We start from the raw sequence: 26359 nt of genomic DNA on the forward strand, positions 1-26359 counted from the left end.
ACCCCTCTTTTTTGCTCTCTCTCACCCTTCTCTTTTGCTCTCTCTCACCCCTCTCTTTTGTTCTCTCTCCCCCTCTTGTGCTGCTCTCTCTCTCATGCAGACACTCAGACAGCCATGGCAGCTCCCGGCCCTGCCCCGGTCATATTTAGACTCTGCCCCTACACACCCAGCTCCACCCCCTTCACGACACAGCTCCGTCCCTTCCCGGCCGGTCAGCTCTGCCCCTTCATGGATTAGTTGCCAGCAGCCAGACCAGGTCAGTTTGTTGAAGGCCAGGTGTGTTTGTCCTCGTGCAGTCTCTACTGCGCATGACAGCTTCGGACAAACACACTTGGCCTTTTATATTATAGGATAAATTATTGCAAACTGGATACTGGCAGACAGCTGCCAGTACCTAAGATGGCGGCTAATAGGTAGAGGGGGGAGGTTTAGAGAGCTGTTTCAGAAAAAAAAATGTTATTAAAAAAAATCCTTATATTTTCATATTTAAGTAGTATTTAAGACAGGGGTGATCAATGGGGGTGGGGAAGGGAAGAGAGCTGTTTGAGAGGGATCAGGGGGTGGGAAGGGTCAGGTGGGAGGCGGATCTCTACACTAAAGCTAAAATTAACTTTACAACTTACCTAATTAACCCCTTAACTGCTGTAAATAATACAAGTGTGGTGCGCATGCCAAAGCCATATATGTCTGCTATTTCTGAACAAAGGGGATCCCAGAGAAGTATTTACAACCATTTGTGCCATGATTGCACACGCTGTTTGCAAATAATTTCAGTGAGAAACTTAAAGTTTGTGAAAAAGTTAACAATTTCTTTTTATTTGATCACATTTGGCAGTGAAATGGTGGCATGAAATATACCGAAATCGGCCTAGATCAATACTTTGGATTGTCTACTAAAAAAATATATATATAGTTTTGATAGGTAAATATAAAAAAGGCTCTATTTCTGTTTAAATGGAGTGATAGCAAAAAGGCTAAAAATACACAGGTCTTTTAAGGAAGTTTTAGTCTAAATTGCCCAGTCCTTTAAGAGGTTAAGGAGTAAACATTGGGTATTTCTAAACTCAGGACAAAATTTAGAAACTATTTAGCATGGGTGTTTTTTGGTGGTTGTACATGTGTAACAGATTTTGGGGGTCAAATTTAGAAAGAAATGGTTTTTTTAAAAAAAATTCATCATATTTTATACTTTTTTTTATAGTAAATTATATGATATGATGAAAATAATGATATCTTTAGAAAGTCCATTTAATGGGGAGAAAAACTGTATATAATATGTGTGGGTACAGTAGACGAGTAAGAGGAAAATTACAGCTGAAATGTAAAAACAGCCCTGGTCCTTAAAGTGATTGTAAATTTAGTGCAATTTGGAATTACCGGCGTATTCCTTATGTCTGTAGCACCTAAATCACTATGTGGGTTTTTTATTATGTGAAAGGTATGTTTATTAATTAAGATTTTAATTACCAAGCTTTATCGTTGCTAGCTCCACCCCCGGCATTACTTCCTGGTCTGAGTATAGAGCGGATCCACCCGCTCTCTATGTTATCATATGGGCATCTCTGTCTTCACGGATCGAATTGTGCATGCGTTCAGTCTATCAGTCTGCAATCTAATATGTAGAGCATGCACTTTGCAAACGTGGGGCGTGTTAGGTTTTTTACAGTCGCCGACTGGCCTCGGTTTTGATTGCAGATTAATAAAACTTGACTTTCATAATTAATGGCGGCGGAACGGAGGGTCAATTGGAGGATTATAAAAGTAAATATTTTAAAAAAACAGCATTATAAGAGATTTCATGAATGAAAGTCCATTTCGATTTTGATTTACTATAGGACTGCATGTTTGAAACTGTCATTGTTTACCATCACTTTAATGGTAAGAAAATTGAAAAACGGTCTGTTACTAAGGGGTTAAATAAAGATAGCAAGAGAACGAAGAACAATCGACAATAGGAGTAAATTAGAAAGTTGCTTAAAATTGCATGCTCTATCTGAATTATGAAAGAAAAAATGTGGGTTTAGTGTCTCTTTAAATAGCTGATAATATGTATCTATTAATTGATAAATATCTAAATGTTCAACTGTTTATTTTTCTTTCAATCTAATTATCTATCTCTGTATTTTTCTGATTATATCTTAATGCTTCTTTTGAATTATATTTAAGTGAGTGTATAATTATGGTGGCTACTTTACTTAAAGGGACATATTTTAATATCAATGGTTTAGTTGTGCGTAATAAAACAACTTTGCACTGTGCTTTTACTATGTGCCCCCTTATCATGAAATTTTACTCAGTTTTTTTTTTATTATCAAAACTGAAAAACCACACTGCAGACTTTTCAGGGTTAACCTTGCTATATATAATTCCCTCAACTGCAAAACAATTCACTTTATACTAACATAATCATTGTGACTAGCCTTGTTGGCTGCAGACTCAAGACCAGATTGGCTCATCCAAATAGGGCAAGTGAAAAACAATTGCTGCAGACAACTTTAAAAAAAAAATAGACTTGGCTAAAATATTAATCTATAGTAAGACAACCGAAATGTTTATCATCTATTTAACCCCAACAACCCTTTTGCTCACTAATTTACTTATGTTTTGCGCTAAATTAAGCCCCCAACCAGAAACATTTTATCTAAAGTTTGCATTATCTATTTCTCTTAACTGGAGTCCATCAGCCTATACCTACAGTCATTGTTTCTATCTACTCAACAATAATTACCAATAACACAGTACAATGACAAAGGGGCCTATTTAAGAAGGTGCAAGCAGACATGATCCGATATTGTCTGCTGCGCATATGCTGTCGGCATTTATCATTGCACCAGCAGTTCTTGTGAACTGCTGGTGCAATGCCGCCCCCTGCAGATTTGCGGCCAATCGGAGGGGGTGTCAATAAACCCAATCGTATTTGATCGGGTTGATTTCTGGCGATGTCTGTCCGCCGCCTCAGAGCAGACGGACAGGTTATGAAGGCTTGCCAGAAACACGGGGCATCATACGGAACTTGATAAATATGCCACAAAGTCTTGAATACATTTCAACATCAAAAGTTTCCATGTACACCACCCAAACAATTTTCTGCTTTAACACTAAAAACTTTCCAATATTCTTTTACTATCACATATATCATTTTATCTTGGTCTCCTATGTTGAAAATTAGCTCCTTTCTATAAAGGCATACTGAGGTAGGCTCAGGAGCATGCACCTGAATACTAAAACAATGTTGCAAACATTGTTTCAAACACAGCTGGCATATAGTGCTAAAGACACATGCACGTGCATGAGAATACCTCAGTATACCCTCATAAGCTTTTACCATTCTCACTGCACAGTTTCTGTTTTCTAGCCAGCTTGTGCATATATGAAAAGTGCACATGTGACATGCACTGTTCACCCTTCCTACATTCACACATACATTTTTATTAATCTGAGACAATCTTCATTAATAATCTGACAAACGTATTCAGCATTTGAATAAATGTAATATTATATGTTTTATGTATTTTTTTTTTACATTATCAAAAGGGACAAGGGAAACAGACCAAAACAAAATGTAATTAATTACTTTAAAAAAACAAAAAAAACAACAGAAGGCAGGGGAAAATAAAATAAATAACACCTTTGTAAAATGATAAATTATTATTATTATTATTTTTAAATAAAATAAAAAATTCTATACAACTTAGTGCTCACGTATGAAAAAAGGAGACAGACATCTTTGTGAACTTAAAGGGACAGTAGAATCAAAATAAAACATTTATGATTTGGATAGGTCATGCATAGGGTTGTCACCTCGGCCATGTTTTCCTGGACACTTGTGAGTTACACATGTTGCAAAGTAAGCAGGGTGGAAGATGTATTGTGTCTCTGTACAGTACAACAATGCATGTTCCTCCCTGCAGAGTGTCCAGGAAAATATGGCTGAGGTGACTACCCTAGTCATGCAGTTTTAAACAGCTTTCCAATTTACTTCAATTATCAAATTTGCTTTGTTCACTTGGTATCCTTTGTTGAACAGTAAACCTAGGTAGGCTAATAGGTGCTTAGGCTTAAATGTGTATGCTCTATCCAAACCATTTACATTTATTTTTTACTTTACTGTTCCTTTAAGTGTTACAAACATATTAAAAAAAAAACTTAAATAAAAGCAGACACATTCTTTTCACACTTGGACATCACCTGTGCACATGCTGCTTGTGTTTGATATTCGGCATAATTCTTCCGGTTGCTTCTCATGGGAGATACAGCTGCTATTTTCTGGGTAATACAAGAAAAAAAATCACCTGAAGACAGACCTTTTTCACATTTAAATAATAAAAATATATATATATATATATATATATATATATATATATATATATATATATATATATATATATATATATATATAAAAGAAAAAATAAGAAAAAGGTCTGATGAAGGGGTGATTGATCCCCGAAACGTCACACATTTTTTTATGTGCTAATTAAAGCACTTTGTCATTAATACTGTGAGTACAAGCCTTTTTCTTATTCTCTTATTACATTTGCCTGCACACTGGTAGATGTTATTTGAGTGGGAGTGTGCTCTTTTTGCTATATTATATATATATAAAGAATGTAAGGTGCAAGATATTCTCTCTTGGTGATCACTGTTTCATCACTATTCTTCAAACAACTTCTCTGTCTACAAAATGTAATTTAAATTGCAAGCTTTTGTGAGTTCTTCCTAGTGTTTTTAAATTGTATCCTTTACCTGAGGGTCCACAAGTTATCCATTTGCAGGAGATGTTTAGAGCTGGCTCCCCTTCCATACAGCTAATACAGGACCCCAAATGGCTGCAGGCTTCTACAGAACAAAGAAAAACAAACATATAACCAGAAGATCTCACAGTAGTTGTCTATGCAGATCTGTAATGCTGCTGTGCATACTGGAGATTAGTATAACTGTTACACCACTTAATACATTTATCAATGGTGGATGTTTTTACCTGCACGGCAGAGGGAAAGTGCTGAAGAGATGAAGACAAGAGCACAGTAGATCCTCATCATGTTAAACAGCAATGAGATATCCAGTAGTTCAGGTAAATCTATGCAGGCAAAAAAGAATTACTGCGCTACCAAACTAGAAGGGAGAAGTTCTGTAGAATGTTTGGATGATGCTCAACATAGACTGATGGGTGCCCTGTAAGACAGGCAGGAGGTAGCTATGCACAGAACTGTTTGTTTCTAACCTGGTAATTGATCGGATAGGAGACTGAAACTGAGATCATGATAGAAACATGAGATGGAAGCAGTACACTGCTACTAAAGATAGAGAGGCCTGCAGAAACTAATACCCACAGAGACAGCTTATTAGAGCATTGCACCCAGCCCTGCCAGAGAGAATACTAAATCATGTGACACTGTAACACTTTCCTTGCCAAAGAGAGAGTCCAACAGAAAAAAACAATACTTTTTTTTTTGCTAGACAGAGGGATAGATTGTATTTATCTTTCCTTCAAGAAGAGTGTTGCTCTGTAACCAATTTGCTACCACAGAATGTGTCAATTTTAAAAAAGCAAGTCATTTATCAAAATGTGCTGTCTTTTTATATGCACGCTTTCTGAGGCTCTAGCTTTTACTTAGCATGTACAAAAGTGCTCAGTATATACATATAAATGCATTTTGTGATTGGCTGATGGTTGTTACATGATAGAGGAGGAGGAAAAATTGTACAGGATTAACTTCAAAATTTCCCAGAAAATAGTCTACTGCTCATTTTAAATTCAAAGTAAGTGCTATTGCATTGTGTATTTTACAATTATTTTTTATTTAGTGGTCCTTTAACTTCTCTGCAATGAATATATAGCCCTGTAGAATATGCACAACACCCCTTCCCTGCATTATATGGCATTCAGGGGAGGATTTGGGATTTAGGGACATTTGTTTAAGAGGAACACCATATTAAACATCCATTGTGCATGTTTAAAAAGGCTGCAAAAATGTAATACATTAAAAATATGCCCTCTAAGTCTTAGTTGCCAACTGTCCCATTTTTTTGGCTTCCTGACCCTGTCTCTAAAGTCTGTCCCATGTTCAGTAAAGTCTGTATTTAGTTTAATAATAGTGTGTGCACTGTAATATTACATCTAGGAGTCAACAAAACCACTAAGGCCAGATTGCACCTATTGATCTATATTTTATTGTCCGTGAAACGTCTGATAGCTAGGAATTGGACAAAGAGTGTCTGCACCACAATAAAGGAATGTTTCAGACTGTGTAAATCATGGTAAAACCATGGAAGAATATGTTTATAGCTCTACACAGCAAATTGAGCTATTTTGTATGATTTTTGAACCCTGGGATGCACCTAGTCATCAATGAACCCAAGCTAACTAGAGCTTACCCTAATAGTGACATATATATAGGCAAGGAATTAGTGACTTGGGAGGGAAGTGTCACACAACCCCCCCCCCCTTTTTATTCTTTTCTTTTGTTTTTCTGTACCCTATAGTAGCAGTCTATATATGATCAGCTTGAAGTGTTTCTTAGTCTAGTTAACTTATTTATGCTTCTAGAATTGTTATAGAGTAGGTTTCTTACTTGGCATTTCTACATGACGCATGGATGTAAATGTTCTACTGAGACTTGTAAATTGAAATGCCTTCCTTTGTCTCTATATGCATTGTACTCTGCACATTATCAATAGGATTATCAATAAAAATCTTACTTAAAAATATAATAATAATAATATTGTGTGCAGTACTCCACAGATGTCACTGTGGCTTTCGATTGCACTCTATCGTCATTACTCATTGCTTACTGTTTGTAAGTTTTTTCTGAAATCTTATGTGTGATCTTTTGTTATGTTGAAGGTTAGCAGTGTGTAGTCAGGTGTCAGGTAGCTAAATGAGATGTGATATATAATACAAGGAAGAGTAGAATACAATGTGTGATGAAGTAAAGCATCTCAATGTCACCATTTAGAACATGTTTAATTTCCGCCACTTATATACTAAGGATTTTTTTTGCTTAGCAAAGGGTTAAGACATTAGGCTCTTTTAATCTGGGTGACCCACTGTGACACTATTAACCTCTAAAGTATCATAACCCTAAATGCAACCTAACCCAGCAACTCTATTAACCCCTAAATACGCCATGACAGTAAATAAAAACAACCTATCACAAAAAATATCAATCAAAACCTCACAACAGTAAACCACAAAAAAAAAACCAACACATTAAATCAAAACCCCATGACAATACAAAAACAACAAAGTAAACAAAAAATACAAAAATTTAGCTTTAGTAAACCTTAAAAACAAATATTTATTCCTCCCAATCTGTAGTTTTCTTTTCTTCATCACACGTAATCCGCAATAAAAAAACAATAAAAAAAGGCATGAAAAAGACCCAAGATGGAAAACAAAATAACAAGGGGTCCTCTTCTTCATCAGAAGTAATCCATGATAAAAAAAAAAAACAAGAAAAAATAGATTGAAAAGAAAGGGGTCCTATTCTTTTCTTCATCAGATCTACAATCTACAATTAAAAAAAAACAAAGAAAAAATGCAAGCTGGAAAAAAAACAAAGGGGTTCTCTTCATCAGATATTATCCACATCCGGTCTTTATGCTGTCACGCAGCACAATCATTTTTTCCTGTCAGTTTCCCCCCTTTATAGGGATGTCCTGGCAGTTCTATTGGCTGATTTTTAAAAATAATTAAATTTAGCCAATATAATAAAAGATAAATTCTCATTAAAACAAAAAAAAAAAATGTATTCCATTTACTTTACATCTTAGTGCTCATATTTTCAACTTTCCCACTTCATTACAAGACACCCTGAAAAACACAAACTGAGCAGACCTCTAACTTCATTTGAATATTTATGTCTGGCTCAACAACCAAATAGAGGAACTTTATATAAAGGGGGATGTGACAGACCCCTCTGTCAACCTCCCTACGGATTATGGATTCAGGCATTATGTTAAGTCACCCTGTGCCCATTATAGGTACAGGGTGCAAATCCAACAGTACTGGAGGGGTTAACTTCAGTTTTGAGTAACTGTTAGTTTTGAGTAACTGTATTGTCTAAGACAGTTGTTGTTAGCAGTTGTTTTTGTTGCACCAGTTTTAAGCAGTGGCTAGAAGCAAAATAAATAGCTGATTTAGACTTAAACTTGGACTGAATTATTTAGACGACATTTTTAAGATGAGGATGTCTCTGCCTAACTAAAAGATATTGCGGATCCTACTGCCTCTCCGCTACAATTGGTGGCAAGCGACGGGATGGTCCTCATAGCCTAGAAGAGCAACTACACATCCGGACCTAATGGGAATACAGTATGAAAGGCTGAAAAGAGCCACCCTTAAAGACCTGCTAGAACAACGGGGCAGACAAGCCAGTAACCTCAGGAAGAGCAAGATTATTACAATACTGACCGAGATGGACGGAGTACCAGGGCCCGAAGGAACCAATGAGCCAAGCATATCAGACAGAACTCCCGAAGAAGCAAGCTTTAACCGGGCAGTTAAAATAAGACTGGCACATTATGGCCCCAACCCGACTGCCGAAATTATCGCCCGGGTCATAGCAGCTGTGGATGCCAACCTACTTCGCCAAAGCAGCGCTGCAGCAGCCCAAGTCACAGCAACCCCAGTGGAAAAGAGAAAGGTACATTTTGCAGCTTTTAAAAACTTCATGGAAACAGAAGGAGAGATTGATGGGTACCCTGCGGATTTTGAGAGGCAATGTGCACTACACAAGGTACCCGCAGAGGACTGGGTCACGATATTATCCGGAAAATTATCCGGCCGGGCCAGTGAGGCTTTTCGGGCCATTCCAGATGAGGAAGTCAGGGATTATAATGCTGTAAAAGAGGCTCTGCTCTCCAGGTATGCGATTACACCGGAGGCATACAGGAGGCGGTTCAGAGACACTGTTAAACTAGCTGGAGATTCGTACGTCGAGTGGGCATATAAGGTGCACAGCACAGCAGCTCACTGGATAGTGGGGTGCTAAGCCATATCTGGGGAAGAGGTGCCGCAGGAGTTAGAGAGTGGGTTCGGGACCGTAAACCCTCCACCCTGCATGAAGCTGCTCGCCTGGCAGATGAGTATACGGATGCCCGCAAACTGGACACTGCTACCACTAAGATGCCTGCCAGAGTGGAGTACAGACCCACAGTCACCCCAGCAGCTACCAGTTACCAACCCCTGGAGCACCTCTCTACCACACCGCCTTCAGCCACGAACTATCCTCAGACAGCCCGGTTCAACTCACGGGATTACTCACAGCCTATTCGGTGCTTTGGATGTAAGTGACTAGGGCACAAAAGACCAGAGTGTCCCCTAAACACAGCGAACCAAGCACAGTCCTGGAGGAGACCCTCCGGCGGAAACCCACGTAACCCTCAGCCTGCTGCCCACTGCATAGAGGAGGAAGAATGCTGGGGCATGCTACATGAAGCAGACCCCGTGCAAGCTGCCCACTGGGATAACCGGAAACAGCACCGGCAACTGGTTAAAGTGAATGGGAAGGAGGTCAGTGGTCTACAGGATACTGGTGCTACCATGACCTTGCTCCAAAAGAACTTGGTGTCTGAGAACCAGCACACCGGAGACACTGTGGCTGTGAGGGTAGCAGGGGGCACTGTGTTCCGCCTACCTGTTGCCCAGGTACATTTGGATTGGGGAGTGGGCTCTAGACATGTGAATGAGGGGGTCATGAAGGACTTACCAGCTGATGTTCTCCTTGGAAATGACTTGGCCCCCCTTGTTTCTGCCTACGCTCCCATGGGTCCCACCGATGTTAACCCTGTGACGACCCATGCCCAGATCTGTGCCGCAGAGACTGACCCACCTGCTGCTGAGCCCCAGGACACTGAGCTCAGTAAATCTCTGTCCACTATTGATACGTGGAAGTCCGTTACAATGCGCTGATGAAGGAGAAGAGTCAAGTAGAGGATGAAATGGTCACATTAAGCAATCACGTAACGATGCTAGCGGGAGAAAAGAGGAGCGCAGAGGAAAAAGCACGTTTAGAACGGGAATCTCTGCTAGACAAGCTGCACCGACAGACCGCAGAAAACACCAGCTTCAGAGTGGAACATGAAACATTAAAGACAAACTTAGCGACACTGGAGGAGAAGCTGACGCTGGCTCATAGTGAGGTGCAGCAACTCAAGGGCACCCTACATTAGTATGAAGGACTTGTGGATACCTATAAAGAGCAGGTATCTCTTGTGGGAGATTTTATAACCATTGGGGATGGCGATGTCTGGCGCTGATGTGGGGTTGAGCCCGGTTTCGGTGAGGAAGGCGACGTCTGGGGAGGTGGAGTCGAGCAGGTTAATTTCGATGGTGTGCTTGTGGATGGAATGGGTGTTGAGGAGGATGCAGTTGAGGTTCTCGTGGCTGTTTGAGTGAGGGATGTTTGGTAGGTTTGTGGTCGGGAGGGCGGTGAAAGAGCAGTTGTGGCAGGTGAATGGTCCACTGGTGTTCGTCTGGGATGCGAGGTGACATGCTGATAATTTACCGATGTTGAGAGAGCAAAGGGTGCTGGTGTTATAGCGGTGGCGGGTGCAGAGGTCATGGTTCGTGTCGCTGGGTGCGGTCCAGGCATGGACAGGCACTGACGGGCTTACCTTTGGCGCGCCATCGGCACACCTGCTGCGTGCGTCCGCTGCGCAGTCGCACAGCGACTGCAAGTATATAGAGCTGGGAGGGCAGAAGGGTTGGAGCAGGAAGTCAGAACAATACAGCAGGGCAGGGAGTCTGTGCTGTTTGGCGTATTGTAAGCGAGATACTTTGTGGCATTTGCGTAGTAATGGCTTTCTTCTGTTGACTCGGCCATGCAGCCCATTTTTCTTCAAGTGCCTCCTTATTTTGCATATTGAAACATATTTGTGGGTTTGTCTTTGCATCCCGAACAATTTTCCTGGCAGTTGTGGCTGAAATGTTAGTTGGTCTACCTGACCATGGTTTGGTTTCAACAGAACCCCTCATTTTCCACTTCTTTATTAGAGTTTGAACACTGCTGATTTGCATTCTCAATTCCTTGGATATCTTTTTATATCCCTTTCCTGTTTTATACAGTTCAATTACCTTTACCCGCAGATCCTTTGACAATTCTTTTGCTTTCCCCATGACTCAGAATCCAGAATCGTCAGTGCAGCACTGGATGAAAGATGCAAGGGTCTGTCAGGAGTCCAGAAACTCATTGACACTTTGTGTCAACTTGTGTGCATGTTATCAGGCCAAAATCACCAGGGTATGTAAACTTTTGATCAGGGTCATTTGGGAAGTTTCTGTTGTCATTATGATTTAAAAAGAGTAAACACAGTTGATTGATAATAAATGGCTTCAGCCAAACACTAACCATGAGTGAAAGAAAAGTTTTTGTGTTATCATTCATATTCTTTGAAAAATGGCCAAGAAATCATAAATTCTGCCAGGGTATGTAAACTTATGAGCACAACTGTGTATATATATATATATATATATATATATATATATATATATATATATATATATATATATATATATATTTAATATATGTGTGTGTGTTATGTCAGAAATCTTTTGCAAACATATTTACATGTCCCTAAATTCCTTTTTATGTTCTAAACAATGTTGCCTTTCATATCTCTGTGTTTATTTATTTATACCACTATATGTTTATAGTGTAAATGTATTATTATTCTGAGCAGGAATAATTGCAAACAGTCAGTCAGACATAACATGTAATCAGGGTATCATGTATTTATTTGCAGTCAATGGATATTTTAAGAGCTGGGCCAGTTTTCTCTCTGTACCTGTGTAACCCCCTCCTGATTGCAATCTAGTTTTAAAAACCACCCTTACACAGGTGTTATAAAATGGGCAGGCATATAAGATGACATTTCTTACTGAAAAAGAAATTCAAGAGAAGGAAGAAATACACTGAAAATAGCATGACAGTAAAGAGGTGATTTTAATTTCTGCTGTATCTGAATCATGACAGTTTAATGTTAGGTGGGCTATCCCTTTGAGCTATCAGCTTAAGATTCTATTGAATCAAACATCAATTCAAATTTTAAAATCATTGCCTAAAATATTACACTGTGTGTCCTAATATCAGCATCAATGTTTATCTTTAATACTAATTTCACATATACATACTTTCAAAGTATAATACACAATGTAACAAATGGCACTTACAAGTTCTGATGAGTGATCAAAGACACAAGTATTGAGCAATTTGATTTGCTAGTGAAAATTTAAAATGTATATTTGAATCAGATTGGCTTATGTAATAAATCATGTGATTATGCATATTCCAATCAAAAGTGGTTGAAAAATTCACTAGTGTGTGGGTTGTTTAGGAGTTTGAGTCATAATTAGTGCGAAATGTGTTGCATCAAATTTGGGGCGAAGTGGAGAGTGGGACTTGTATTACATGGCTTAAACATGGTGCAAATAGATTTTTCCAAAACAATAAAAAGGAAGTTAGCTATATTATGTTGTGTATTTATTTCATTTGTATCTCTATATCTATTAGTGCAACAAGTTTGGGGAAAAACTTTGCAATAAATTTGGAGAAATAATATTGCCCCCTTGCTTTGTAATGAGAGACAAAGTTGTAACATAATCCATAAGTAGTAATGTATTTTTCATTTTTATCCCTATATCTACTAGTGCACCAAATGTGGAGCAATAATATTGTTTGATTTAGAACATTTTAATAAAGTTTCTAATTTACTTTTATTATGTAATATACTTCATTCTTTTGCAGCATCGAACATAAGCTTTCTGTGTTTTCAGACTTCCACTGATTTCTATGGCACTTGTGGCCTCAAGGGTGGCAGATTGAAAACTAGGTACGCTGCGTCGGAATAGACGCGAGTGTACCTGTTAAATGTTTGATAAATTGGGAAAAGGGTCAAATAGAGTCGAATGTGAATTCAAAACATCTGTAATGACGCAAGCATTGATCTGCGTCGGATTGAGATCACGGGAGCGTATATTTCGACACACATTTCAACATTTGATGATCTTGAAGCTTTGTTAACTACGGCGGATCAATCTTGCGTCAAATACGACGTGGGATTCCAGCTTATTATCAGTTGACGCATTGATAAATATCTAAATATCCCCCAAAGCCTCTAAAGAAATTCTTAGACACCATTCTTGTAATCTGCCCTGCTTCAAGTGCCAGACAAAGATTGATATCTGATCTTCCGATATATGAGTAAGACCCCACTATCTATTTATATTACAGAAACTAATTTGAAGCTTCTATGGCATCTAACCCCACACATATTATCTAAAATTTACCCACCACATGATAGTACCTCAGGACTTTGGATATTGCTTGCGTGCATTCTTCTTCAATTGACTTCTATGGGGCGCATTATCCCGACTGCACTTAACTAACAGCACTAAACTCGAAGGGAGTTATGAATACTTTCAAAATCATCATTTGAAAAGGACCTGAAGTATGATAGTAAGACACCCTCGGTATGGAGGCTGTGGGGAGGAGAACAGTAAAAACTTATCTGAGAAAACAGTTAATCAGAAAGACTTGTACTCGCTATTTGAGACAAGGTAAGGATCCATACCGAGGGAGTCTAACTACCATACTTCAGGATTCGCAGTGCTGAATATCTCTTCCGGTCTTCCATTACCTAACAGCCTGAAGACATCAGCAAGTGGGGCATTGTTTTAATACAGCGACTACTTACCTCATATTGATTGAGGTTTTTAGAAGTAAGTGTGTGATGATAGGGGCTTTGTACCCCATATTGTTTTATTCTAGTACCATACTATCTTCATCTGCTTATGATTCCATTTATGAAAGAAGGCACAGACACTCAGTCTTTGTGTATATATATATATATATATATATATATATATATACACACAATCCCAAGCCAGTGCATTCTCACTGGATTTGTTCAATTCTTTTCACACTTTTATTGTGCAAATTTGTGACGTTTTGGGGAAGTGCTCCCTTTCTTCAGACAACAATGTGTACAAACAAACCAGTTTAAATATCCTGTTTTGTCCCCTCCCTGCCTTCTGGGTTGCTAAGCAACTAATATTGTGTTGTTACAATAATAACATACAGTGATCAAATTCTACAAAGTGCAATACTATATATGTGATTCAGAGGAGTTATTAATATACATTGTTATATCGTTCAGTACCTTATGTACGGTTATATACATTTATTCATCTGACAACAATCATATTACTATTTTTTTAGATGATTTGTTCCTGATTTGGACAGGGACTGAACACCAGTTGAAAGAACTGTTCCATACACTGAATCAACGTGATCATCCAATGAAATGTAAAGTGAAGATTGTTCCTCAACAGATTTCTCAATTTATTGGTGTATAGAACTGCAAATAAATTTGAAACAACATCATATACAAAACCATCAGATAGAAGCTCACTTCTATTAACCTCAAGTGGCCACCCCATCTTTAATTAAAGCCATTTTGTTGTCACAGATGAGAAGAGTAGTGAGGAATAATAGTAACAAAGATTTAAAAATTCAACAATTGGAAGATATGTCACAAAAATATATTAAAAGAGGATACAATCCCCAAATAGTGAAACAAGGTCAACATATGTTTATAGTGATGACACAACAGGAAGCCTTAACCGTGAATAATAAAGATGACAGCAATAAGAAACCTAGGATGACCTTTTCAACTGTATATCATCTGCGTAAACGGAAAATTGGACAAATGATGAGAGACCATTGGCATATTATTAACAGTGACCCTAGCCTACCCTTTACTGAATGGGATGTTCCATGTATAGGATATGAGGGGGTCAATTTAAGAGACTTATTGGTAATAACAGATCCTGAACACTGTTAATTGCAACAACAATGGCTGAAAATCTTGAGGAAAGGATGTACAACATGCAATTCCATGATCCCTGGATCAACAATTGGCCATCTTTTGTGGTTTACTTGTTGAGCTGCACGTGTGGGGGGTTCTATGTTGGCAAAACCTCTGATAATGCACAGATTAGAATGGCTAACCATAGGTCACCCATAAGTACAGCTCTAACTACCAACAAAAATTATCAACCAGTAGCTAAACACTTTTTGGATGCCAAACATACTGTACAAGATCTGAGATTCTCAGTTATTAATCATGTTCCACCTAAGAGGAGAGGGGGGATAGGGATAATAAATGACTCCAGATTGAAGCCCGATGGATTCATTGTCTGAATACTCTTCATCCAATGGGTTTGAATAACCAGTTGGACTGGCAGGGATAAGAAGTGAATTATATTAGACAGGAATGTCACCAACTGTTGTCTAGCGTTGTAGTATTAGTTTAGGTGGAAATAACATATGAATCTATTTGAAAAATTGTGGATGCAATTCTATACAGTGAATAATTGATAGATTGACTCTTAAAGGGTGAAAAATAGATACATGCTGATATAACTAAGTAGTGCATATATTCCCTGATGTTGGTGTCATCTGGTAGATACACGTAGTCAGTTTGGGATTATTGAGTAGTATGAGGATTGAGTGTATAACACATAGGGGATAGATATGACAGAAATTTATGAGGCTGTGTAGTGAAAATAACTACCACTGTTAATTCATGTGTTTTCTTGTTACAGATAGGAATGTTGCTTCCCGTTCACGGACCGCTGTACATTGACAGCTAAGGCATGACCAATACACGTAGTATCCCCATTCATGTGGTACAACATGACCTTGGACCTGCACGTAGTGGGAGTTAACCGTGGCATTGACGCCAATGGACAAGTGGTTTGATGAGAATGTGTATTCGCACTATAATAGGAAGAAGGTATAGTAAATTCAGGGGTTCTATAAAGGGCTATTGCAAAAAGATTGCAATGGGGTGATCGGATGTTATAAAGCTAGTTATGATAAGTTTAAGGCCATAATCATTATATGAGGATACCCGGTCATGTGTCCCATATGACTTGTTATTAGCAGGTAGTAAACAACAATGCTGATAATAATATAATTGGTGTCAGATGAATAATTGTATATAACTGTACATAAGGTATTGGACGATATGACGATCTATATTAATAGCTCCTCTGAATCACATATATAGTATTGCACTTTGTAGCATTTGATCAGTGTATGCTATTATTGCAACAACACAATATTAGTTGCTTAGTAAACCAAAAGGTGGATTTTTTGAAGGGAGGGGACAAAACAGGATATTTAAACTGGTTTGTTTGTACAATGTGTTGTCTGAAGATGGGGAGCACTTTCCCGAAACGTCACAAATTGCGCAGTAAAGTGTGAAAAGAATTGAACAAATCCAGTGAGTGCCTACACTTTTTTGATATATATATATTATACATTTAAAATTACAATTTTCCCTTTAAGTGAAGTACAAAGGTGTTTTAAGTTTTTCTATTTAAAAAAATCACATTCACTTTCTTTCAAATGGATATTTTAAATGTCAAGTAGTTAGCTATGTGTATATGGACTGGGATCCTAGGGGTATTTAATACCTTTCATGTAACAAAAGTGGCCTAGTTTACCAGTACAATCCTTATATTTGAGTTATACTTTATTTATGGAGAGGTCCATGATATGCTTCATAAGTGCTACAGAAGAAGTAACTTACTTATGTATATAAAGTCTTCTAGCCTGTGTTTTATCTGCTTATCCTAATGTACATTTTTGTTTTCTCTCAATTTTGACAAAATCAGTATTGTTTGACATTTTGGGTTTGCAATGCATTTTTTGTAGGCCTCTTTGAAACATCAATAAAATAAAATATATTTCAAAATATTAAACGTGTGCAAGTGTCTTTTTATTTGCAAAAAAAAGTTTGTATTGTCTGAAATTGCTCTAATAAAAGCTGTATCAGTGGCATACACAAGTATTCTGTGCATATCCTCTGTTATAGTTTTCAAACACAACTATTTGGGGATTTAATAGTGTTAATGAATTTTCATTTATCCTAGAATGTCCCTTTAACAGTGGCTACTGTGGTTATCTGATCTTTCCCAAATAAGCACAATTTTATTTGTGCAATCTGTAACTTAAGTTTCTTGGGCATCTGCTGTGATTGCTTTCTTTGTGTGATATTAAAGTTTTGTACATAGTGGATGTTTTTAATTGTTTGTCATGTTCTGAGTGTGTTGCATTTCAGCGAATGTCAGAATATGTGTTGCATTCTAAGTTAATTGTGGTTGTTTGAAATTTTTGTCAGCAGCTAATGTTTCGTTTTGTGTAAGACAAGAACGATTGGTTTTCATTGTTTGTTATGTTTTTCTCTTTTGTGGACAGCATATTGAATTGTGAAGTGTATTTCATTTTGCTTGCTATTGAGAGTTGTCTCTGCATGAGTGGAGTGCATGAGTTATCGTTTAGTTTCTTGTTATCTTGTGTTTGCGTGTCACATGAGATGTTTTACGCAAACATGGGGGAAGTATTGATGAGTATTGATGAATATCTTTATGTAATGGAGGAGATTATTTTTAGGAGGTGAACCTAAAACGTTGTGTGAATCTCCTCGTACAATGTTATTGTGTTAATTTCAGATGCCTAAAATGTTTTATTTTTCTATGTGGTTCTTAACACTATATTTGTATTTGCAGGATGAGAGTATGCTGTCTTCAGAGATTGAAACACACTAACTGAATTATTTTTGAGTTTCCATATTTAGGTAAAATCTGTACAGGCAAAATTCCATAAGTGCACTCTTCAAAAGATTAAAGATTGAAAGCAAGTAAACCTTTAAAGAAAGAAAAGATAAAGATGAAAGACCTTTTGTCAAGCTTGTTTTAACCATCATACTGCAGTAAAAAAAGTTACTGAAACTATCTTTGGATCCATTCTTTGCTTTGCATGCTGGTACCAGCCCCAGAACTGGACTCTGGGTAATCCATGACTGTTTCCTCTGATGTGTGTCTTCAGGACATAAAGACTATCCTTCTCTGGGACTGTGCCTTACCGCTCGATATGGAAGTCCTGTTATGCTGTTACAGGATCAACCAATTAAATTAGGGGAGTATTGTTTTAACCCTATTCCTTATATTGCTTGTTTTGTATTCTCTTGTATTTGTTTTATTTTTATTGATCATATTTGGTCTAAGAAATCATATGCTTCATTGGTATTAGTGCACATGGTAGTTTATGTGCGTAACAAAGTAACCCTTTAGATAAGTGTAACTGTGAACTTCGCAGTATTGTACTCTATTGAATGGCCCACTGAGTATAGAAAATAGGTTTAAGGAAAATGCTGCAACATAGCATATATTTTAGACCCTTCACCCTTTAGAACATAAGGAGGACACGTCTAAGCTAGAAGTTTATAGTAAATATACAGAGAAATGTTTGTTCAGGGAATAGCATAATTATAGTTTATGAAAGCAAATGTATTTTTCCCTTTTATTAATTAGTATGGTATCTGCAAAGTGAATTTGGTCATTCCTGATGTTTGTCAAAGAGAGTAATTCTTACCATAAAGATGTGTTTACCTTTAAAAGAGCTTGTAGTTTTAAATGATGTTCTGTTTGTATGCTTTCCTCATATAGGAGTGTGAGAGAATTTAGGTTGGAGAATTATAAGCATTATAGATAGCAGCCATCCAGAATAAAGCAACACAAGGTTCTTTTATTTTTTAGAAGTTCAAAGTGATATTGTAAAGAAATTCATTTATTTTCATTGACTGTTTTCTTTTTTCCATTCTTACAACAGGGCAGGCCTTAGCATAAGTTTGAGCATAAACATTCAGGCCCTTGAGGAAGTCTGACAGGTTTTCACTTGCGTAGTATTCATGAAGTATCATTTAAAAGTGTATAGAGAAGTTGTAAATTATTCTCTGAGAAATGTCAATGTATTTAGTTTGTATTATATATCAACAATGTTTTGTTTGATTTTAAATGACATAGGATGAAAGTGACGTTTTATTTGGACATAATTGTGATTGTATTGCGGTGTGTACTCATCCTGTACTGTTTCTGTTTGCTTCCTAGACTCCCTGTGACTCGAGTGTCCTGCTTGCCATGGGTATCCACTGGTTGCCTTGTCTACCCCATGAACAAACCATCAGATTTCCAGTATCTCCCTGCGGAAGAACCGTGGATAAGCACCCCTACTGCAAATGAACTGTTGGAGAACTGTATTATAGCAAAGTGTCAAGGTGCAGCGCTCTCAAATGGACAAAGACTGTTCTTAAAGTATTCAGAGGCCACCTAGAGACAGTTGTGCTGTTGCTATGTCATGCTTTACTGTGGAAAAGGAACTGTTGGACATATTGGGGGGTGCTAGCAATGCAGGTGGAGAGATAGAAGATGCAGCGTTGTTTGGGGGTAGATGGGGGGCTGGTTGGGTCTCTGTGCTGGTAGACCGGTAGTTTTGGGAAGGCTGGAGGATAGATGGAAGGTATTGGAGGGACTGTACCTATATGCAGTGACAATTAGCCTATAAAAGTATATCACGACATGCAAATATTTTTCTCTTTAGTATTCTTATAGAGTTCTGTTACCATAATATAAGGCTTTACTAATTTTCTATGCCTGTCTATTTTTATGTTATTCTGTTAGAATAAAAGGATGGTATGTTAGGGGTAATATGAACCTGATGGCAGCCATCTTGTTCTTCGCAGCCATCTTGTTCCTCGCAGCCATTTTGTAATGAATAGACTTTATTATACTGGGGTATTATGCAGTGAGAATTATATGCATGTTATGAGTTTCTTTAGCTATTCGGCCTTGCCAATGTACCCTGGCCTAATGCCTAGAAGTAAGATAGAATAAGATAATGTAAACAAGAGGCTTTAGACACTCGGTTGTCTCTGCAGATGGTAGTTTGTTATGACTCTGTAAATATTGTTATGAGAAACTCATGTTCCAGTTTTTCCTTGTAAATTGCTCTGTATAACTGTGTAAGATGACGCGGTCCTAACGTGTCATCCCCTTAACCCTGTATGTCACTATAAGAAAGGCTTGCACTGTGCAATAAACAGAATTGGCTTTCGATCATAATGCTGCGTGGTCTGAGTCATTCTAAGGGGCCCTTATCAGGTAATCTACATATGCCTCAGGTGGTACACTAGGCCCCAGGCTTTGGCCTGCACTGACACTTACCCCCTGAAGGGGACACCTAACATTAGTTAATGATGATTCTTTTTTTCATTACAGAAGCCACTAGTGGTTCTCTAAAAATGTGTGGTGTTTGGTTATAGTAGTGCAGGCCATCCACAGCATATCTGCATATGTTGCTAAACAATAATACATTTTTTCATACATATTTGGATAATGAAAGGATATTTAAAACAAAAAAAAGAAAATGTGAAAAGCATATGTGTACATTTTTTTTTAATTGAGGTTATTCAGGTAAATAACAGGATACAACAGTTCAGTAGTATATATACAGTGGGTACAGTCAAATTTGTTTAGTTATTAACTTTGCATAGTTAGAAGAACAATACAGTACTATGGTACAAAACACTGATAATAAGTATTCGAACCCCATTTTCTATTTTGTATAGGAAATGAATGCACCTCCAAAATTTAAATGGATAAGAGGAGGAGATCTAATGTTGCATAGGTCACTCTTATACCTTGAAATTTAGTTAGAGATAGCAGGGTTAGAAGGTTTTAACGAATGAAGGATAACCGAAACACTCTAAATTCTGTTAACAATATTTACTGTGTTGATTTTATAATAGGGGTGTAACTTAGATTGGAGAAATATTTTATGCACGTGTATGACTAACAGGCTGATCCGAGCAATATTTGTTTAGAATGCAGGGATTAATATTCACTCCCGGTTGTATCTAATGTGGAGGTTAAGTTTATGAGCTAATCAGCATATACTTGGCATATGTAAATAAATATGTGGTCCTCCCTACATCTGTTGGGAAACACAAGCTCTAGCTATATGTGTAGGTGTCTTAAAACCCCTGACAATCAGGATACTATTAGGGTTTAGACATGGTACTTATGTTAAAGTAATTCCTAGTTATAAGCTAGTCAGAGAGTGTTCATCAGGATGAAATCATGTGTCTACTATTGACCTCAGGAAGGGCCATCCCATAACATAGCAAATCTTAAATGCAGCATACATCAGTTTAGAAATACACATTAAGAACATGGCTAAGTCTGGTCAAGTATAGAATACTATTCACCCCCCTAATATTTTACAATTACAACATTCAGCCCACCACCCCACCCCGGCCGCTGGCAGAGCGGCGGGTAGCCGAGTGAGTTGGGACATTCGCTTTTAATAGAGAGAGCTGCATTCTAGTGAGTCAAGATAATAAGGCTGGCTCACATGTATACTGCTATAGCGGAGACATATCTCTGAAGGTGACCCAATAAAATGGAACATTCTAGAACCGCTTTGGATGGCTAGTAAATATTTTAAGAGTAAACATTATTGTGTGTAGTATAAGTAGCTATTTACATATATTGAACCCCTGGGATTAGCAGCATTTTTATATAGGTATAATTCATATTACAGAGGTAGGAATAAATATGAACATTATGGGTAAATAAGTCTGCATATAGAAAACCTGGATTGGGTAACCCCTATTTGATAAAGAGTAGGGTTAGACCATTGAATGAAATTCTTTAGTAAAACAGTAAGGAGGACCAATATTAGGTGTAATCTTAACACCTAGTGTACAAATAAGAACCTGTTTCTTGGTTAGATATAGTAAGATGAGGATTCTGTAAACCTATGGAGATAAAAGCATATTGTAGGGGCTGGTCAAGATAGGCACATCTTGGTTATACACATATTTATAAGTATACATTAGAGTAGGTAAGTAGTGAGTTTGATCTGTCAAAGGAAGCGCTTAGATCATTTCAGATATTACCCCAATAATTATTTGGATGTATTAAGTCTCGGCAGCAAAATGTCTATTTCAAAGTTAAACAGGCACAGGTACGGTTTAGTTATACAGATCCGTATTGGTAGACGATAGAGAGAAGGGATGATAAAATAAAAAATATAAAAACACAAACAAAACTTTGCTATGGTAGTTCCCATAGGGTCAGCTCCCAATGAAAGTCTATTAAACATCAGACCTGTTGGGAGCAAACCGTACCTCACATCAAGTTCAACCGATCCCCAATCTGATGTTTGTTGATGGAGTGTCCATCTGAAATAACAGTGTTTGAAGTCCAGAGCCACCACTCTGCAAGGCATAGCTCCCAACATAGGAAACCTTGGGACCATGAAAGATCTTGGACCTAAGTGCATGGGGAGGCCCCCTGATCTGTTGCAGTCCCAAGTCACAGCTCCAGGTGCTCATCTCTCCAACCCACGGGAGCCATCCACAGGTAGATAGTATCGCTGTACTGGGGTGTGGACTGTTACCTCGTTTCTGGATTTCAAAGCTCGGGTTCTCTAGAGCGCTAGTCGGGCTATTCCTCTCCCTCTTACGAGGGGGGGGGGGGGTCCTAAGAAAGGCCAGAAGGCCTCTGCTATTTCTTTAGCCTCCTGGATGAAACCCTTGATTCACCACTAAGCTTATTTAGAGATAAGTCAGTCTCCGCCTCAGAGATTTACAGCTCGTTCTACAAGATCAGTTGCCACATCTTGGGCTTTCAAGAATGAGGCTTTAGTTGATCAAATTTGCAAAGCAGCCACTTGGTCTTCTCTGCATACCTTTACTAAATTTTACAATTTTTATGTTTTTGGCTCATCAGAAGCAGCTTTTGTTGTTGCAGATTTTTCTGTTAGGCCGCTTCTTGAGATCTGCCGCTGATTCAGATGGCGAGGTTTCTGGAAAGATAAACTATAGTTTTTTAGTATTGTCTGATTTAGTAGATATAATCCCCGTTTGGCACAGGTTATACATTTGAGGGGATATTCGGCAGATTTTTTAGAAGTTATACCCATATGTGTACATTTAATTTTAACTATAATGTTCCTTGAAATAAATGTCACAAAATAATGTTCTAATAAACTATATACTAATTAATCTATATTTAACGCATTCTGCAAAATATACTTTTACCTTTTTTTTTTCTTTTTTTCAAATGAAGGCATACAAGCATTGAATGTCAGTGTATCATAGACAATAAAGATAAGCATAATGTCAAGGCTTACAACCAGTATAAGTCAGGGAAAATACACAGTGCATGTTCATATGACATGTTGAAAATGTAATAAACATATTCGCCTAGATTACGAGTTTTGTCGGTAAAGACCCGCGGTGCTAACAAGCCTTTTTTTTCCAGCGCACCCTTAAGCCAACGCTGGTAACACGAGTTGTCTGAATGGCTGCGTTAGCCTCAGAAAAGGGAGCGTTCAGCCAAATTTAGCTCCACTTCAACCCTCAATACCAGCGTTGCTTACGGTAGCGCTAAGCTGGAAAAACGTGCTTGTGCACGATTTCCCCATTGGAAACAATGGGGCTGAGCTGGCTGAAAAAAAACCTAACACCTGCAAAAAAGTAGCGTTCAGCTCCTAACGCAGCCCCATTGTTTCCTATGGGGAAACACTTTCTAAGTCTACAACTAACACCCTAACATGAACCCCGAGTCTAAACACCCCTAACCTTACACTTATTAACCCCTAATCTGCCACCCCCGCTATCGCTGACACCTACATTATATTATTAACCCCTAATCTGCCGCTCCGGACACCGCCGCAACCTACATTATAGCTATGAACCCCTAATCTGCTGCCCCCAACATCACTGACACCTATATTATATTTATTAACCCCTAATCTGCCCCCCCCAATGTCGCCGCCACCTACCAACACTGATTAACCCCTAATCTGCCCTCCCTAACATCGCCGCCACCTACCTTCAATTATTAACCCCTAATCTGCCGCCCCCAACGTCGCTGCTACTATAATAAAGTTATCAACCCCTAAACCTAAGTCTAACCCTAACCCTAACACCCCCCTAACTTAAATATAATTTAAATAAAACGAACTAAAATTACTATCATTAAATAAATTAATCCTATTTAAAACTAAATACTTACCTATAAAATAAACCCTAATATAGCTACAATATAACTAATAGTTACATTGTAGCTATTTTAGGATTTATATTTATTTTACAGGCAACTTTGTATTTATTTTAACTGGGTACAATAGCTATTAAATAGTTAATAACTATTTAATAGCTACCTAGTTAAAATAATTACAAAATTACCTGTAAAATAAATCCTAACCTAAGTTACAAATACACCTAACACTACACTATCAATAAATTTATTAAATAAATTAACTACAATTATCTAAACTAAAATACAATTAAATAAACTAAACTATAGTACCAAAAAAACCCCCACTAAATTACAAAAAACAATAAAATATTACAAGAATTTTAATCTAATTACACCTAATCTAAACCCCCTAATAAATAAAAAAGCCCCCCCAAAATAATAAAATGCCTTACCCTATACTAAATTACAAAGTAATCAGCTCTTTTACCAGCCCTTAAAAGGGCTTTTTGCGGGCATTGCCCCAAAGTTAATCAGCTCTTTTACCTGTAAAAAAAAAAATACAACCCCCCCAACATTACAACCCACTACCCGCACACCCCTACTCTAAAACCCACCCAAACCCCTCTTAAAAAAAAACTAACACTACCCCCCTGAAGATCACCCTACCTTGAGCCGTCTTCAGCCAGCCGGCCACCGATGGGCCAGAAGTGGACATCCGGAGTGACAGAAGTCTTCATCCGATCAGGGCAGAAGAGGTCCTCCAAGCGGCAGATGTCTTCATCCAAGCGGCAATCTTCTATCTTCAATCAACCAGAGCGGAGCGGAGCCATCTTGAATCCAGCCGACGCGGAGCCATCCTCTTCTTCCGATGTCCTAATGCCCGAATGAATGTTCCTTTAAATGACGTCATCCAAGATGGTGTCCCTCGAATTCCGATTGGCTGATTGGATTCTATCAGCCAATCGGAATTAAGGTAGGAAATATCTGATTGGCTGATGTAATCAGCCAATAGGATTGAAGTTCAATTTGATTGGCTGATTGGATCAGCCAATAGAATTGACCTCGCATTCTATTGGCTCATCCAATCAGCCAATCGGATTGAACTTGGATTGTATTTTTTTTTACAGGTAAAAGAGCTGATTACTTTGGGGCAATGCCCCGCAAAAAGCCCTTTTAAGGGCTGGTAAAAGAGCTGATTACTTTGTAATTTAGTATAGGGTAGGGCATTTTATTATTTTGGGGGGCATTTTTATTTATTAGGGGGTTTTAGATTAGGTGTAATTAGATTAAAATTCTTGTAATATTTTATTGTTTTTTGTAATTTAGTGTTTGTTTGTTTTTTGTACTATAGTTTAGTTTATTTAATTGTATTTTAGTTTAGATAATTGTAGTTAATTTATTTAATTAATTTATTGATAGTGTAGTGTTAGGTGTATTTGTAACTTAGGTTAGGATTTATTTTACAGGTAATTTTGTAATTATTTTAACCTAGGTAGCTATTAAATAGTTAATTAACTATTTAATAGCTATTGTACCCTAGTTAAAATAAATACAAAGTTGCCTGTAAAATAAATATAAATCCTAAAATAGCTACAATGTAACTATTAGTTATATTGTAGCTATATTAGGGTTTATTTTATAGGTAAGTATTTAGTTTTAAATAGGATTAATTTATTTAATGATAGTAATTTTAGTTAGTTTTATTTAAATTATATTTAAGTTAGGGGGTTGTTAGGGTTAGACTTAGGTTTAGGGGTTAATAACTTAATTATAGTAGCGGCGACGTTGGGGGCGGAAGATTAGGGGTTAATAGTTGAAGGTAGGTGGGGCGATGTTAGGGAGGGCAGATTAGGGGTTAATACAATTTATTATAGTGTTTGCGAGGCAGGAGTGTGGCGTTTAGGGGTTAATTACATTTATTATAGTGGCGGCGATGTCCGGTCGGCAGATTAGGGATTAATACGTTGTTGGTAGGTGGCGGTGACTTGGGGGGGCAGATTAGGGCTTATTAAATATAATATAGGTGTCGGCGATGTTAGGGACAGCAGATTAGGGGTTCATAGGGATAATGTAGGTGGCGGCGATGTCCAGTCGGAAGATTAGGGGTTAAAAAATGTTATTATAGGGTTTGCGATGTGGGGGTCCTCAGTTTAGGGGTTCATAGGTAGTTTATGGGTGTTAGCTGTACTTTATAGCACTGTAGTTAAGAGCTTTATGTTCCGGCGTTAGCCCAATAAAACTCTTAACTACTGACTTTTTTTTGCGGTTGGAGTCTTGGCGGTAGAGGCTCTACCGCTCAACTTCTTCCAAGACTCGTAATACCGGCGTTAGGCAAATCCCATAGAAAAGATAGGATACGCAATTGACGTAAGGGGATTTGCGGTAGCCCTCGGGTCGCGGGAAAAAAATGTGAGCGGGTAGACCCTTTCCTGCCTGACTCGTAATACCAGCGTTAGATAA

At 37.9% G+C, this 26359-nt stretch overlaps 1 protein-coding gene across 2 annotated transcripts in view; it reads right to left on the reverse strand.

The window, feature by feature from the left end:
• CD164L2 (CD164 molecule like 2) overlaps positions 1 to 5311 on the reverse strand; it is a 62293-nt gene extending 56982 nt beyond the window's left edge. The window contains exons 1-4 of one of the 2 annotated variants that reach the window (XM_053707060.1): positions 5222 to 5311; positions 4979 to 5077; positions 4744 to 4836; positions 4189 to 4266 (exon numbers count right to left, since the gene is read on the reverse strand). In XM_053707060.1, the coding sequence (XP_053563035.1) occupies positions 4189 to 4266; positions 4744 to 4836; positions 4979 to 5039 (232 nt within the window). In that variant the 5' untranslated portion in view covers positions 5040 to 5077; positions 5222 to 5311. The other variant, XM_053707059.1, reaches the window with a different exon arrangement.
• Positions 5312 to 26359: the final 21048 nt, after the last annotated feature.

Source organism: Bombina bombina, chromosome 3 (genome assembly GCF_027579735.1).
Source record: "Bombina bombina isolate aBomBom1 chromosome 3, aBomBom1.pri, whole genome shotgun sequence".
Lineage (NCBI taxonomy): Eukaryota > Metazoa > Chordata > Amphibia > Anura > Bombinatoridae > Bombina > Bombina bombina.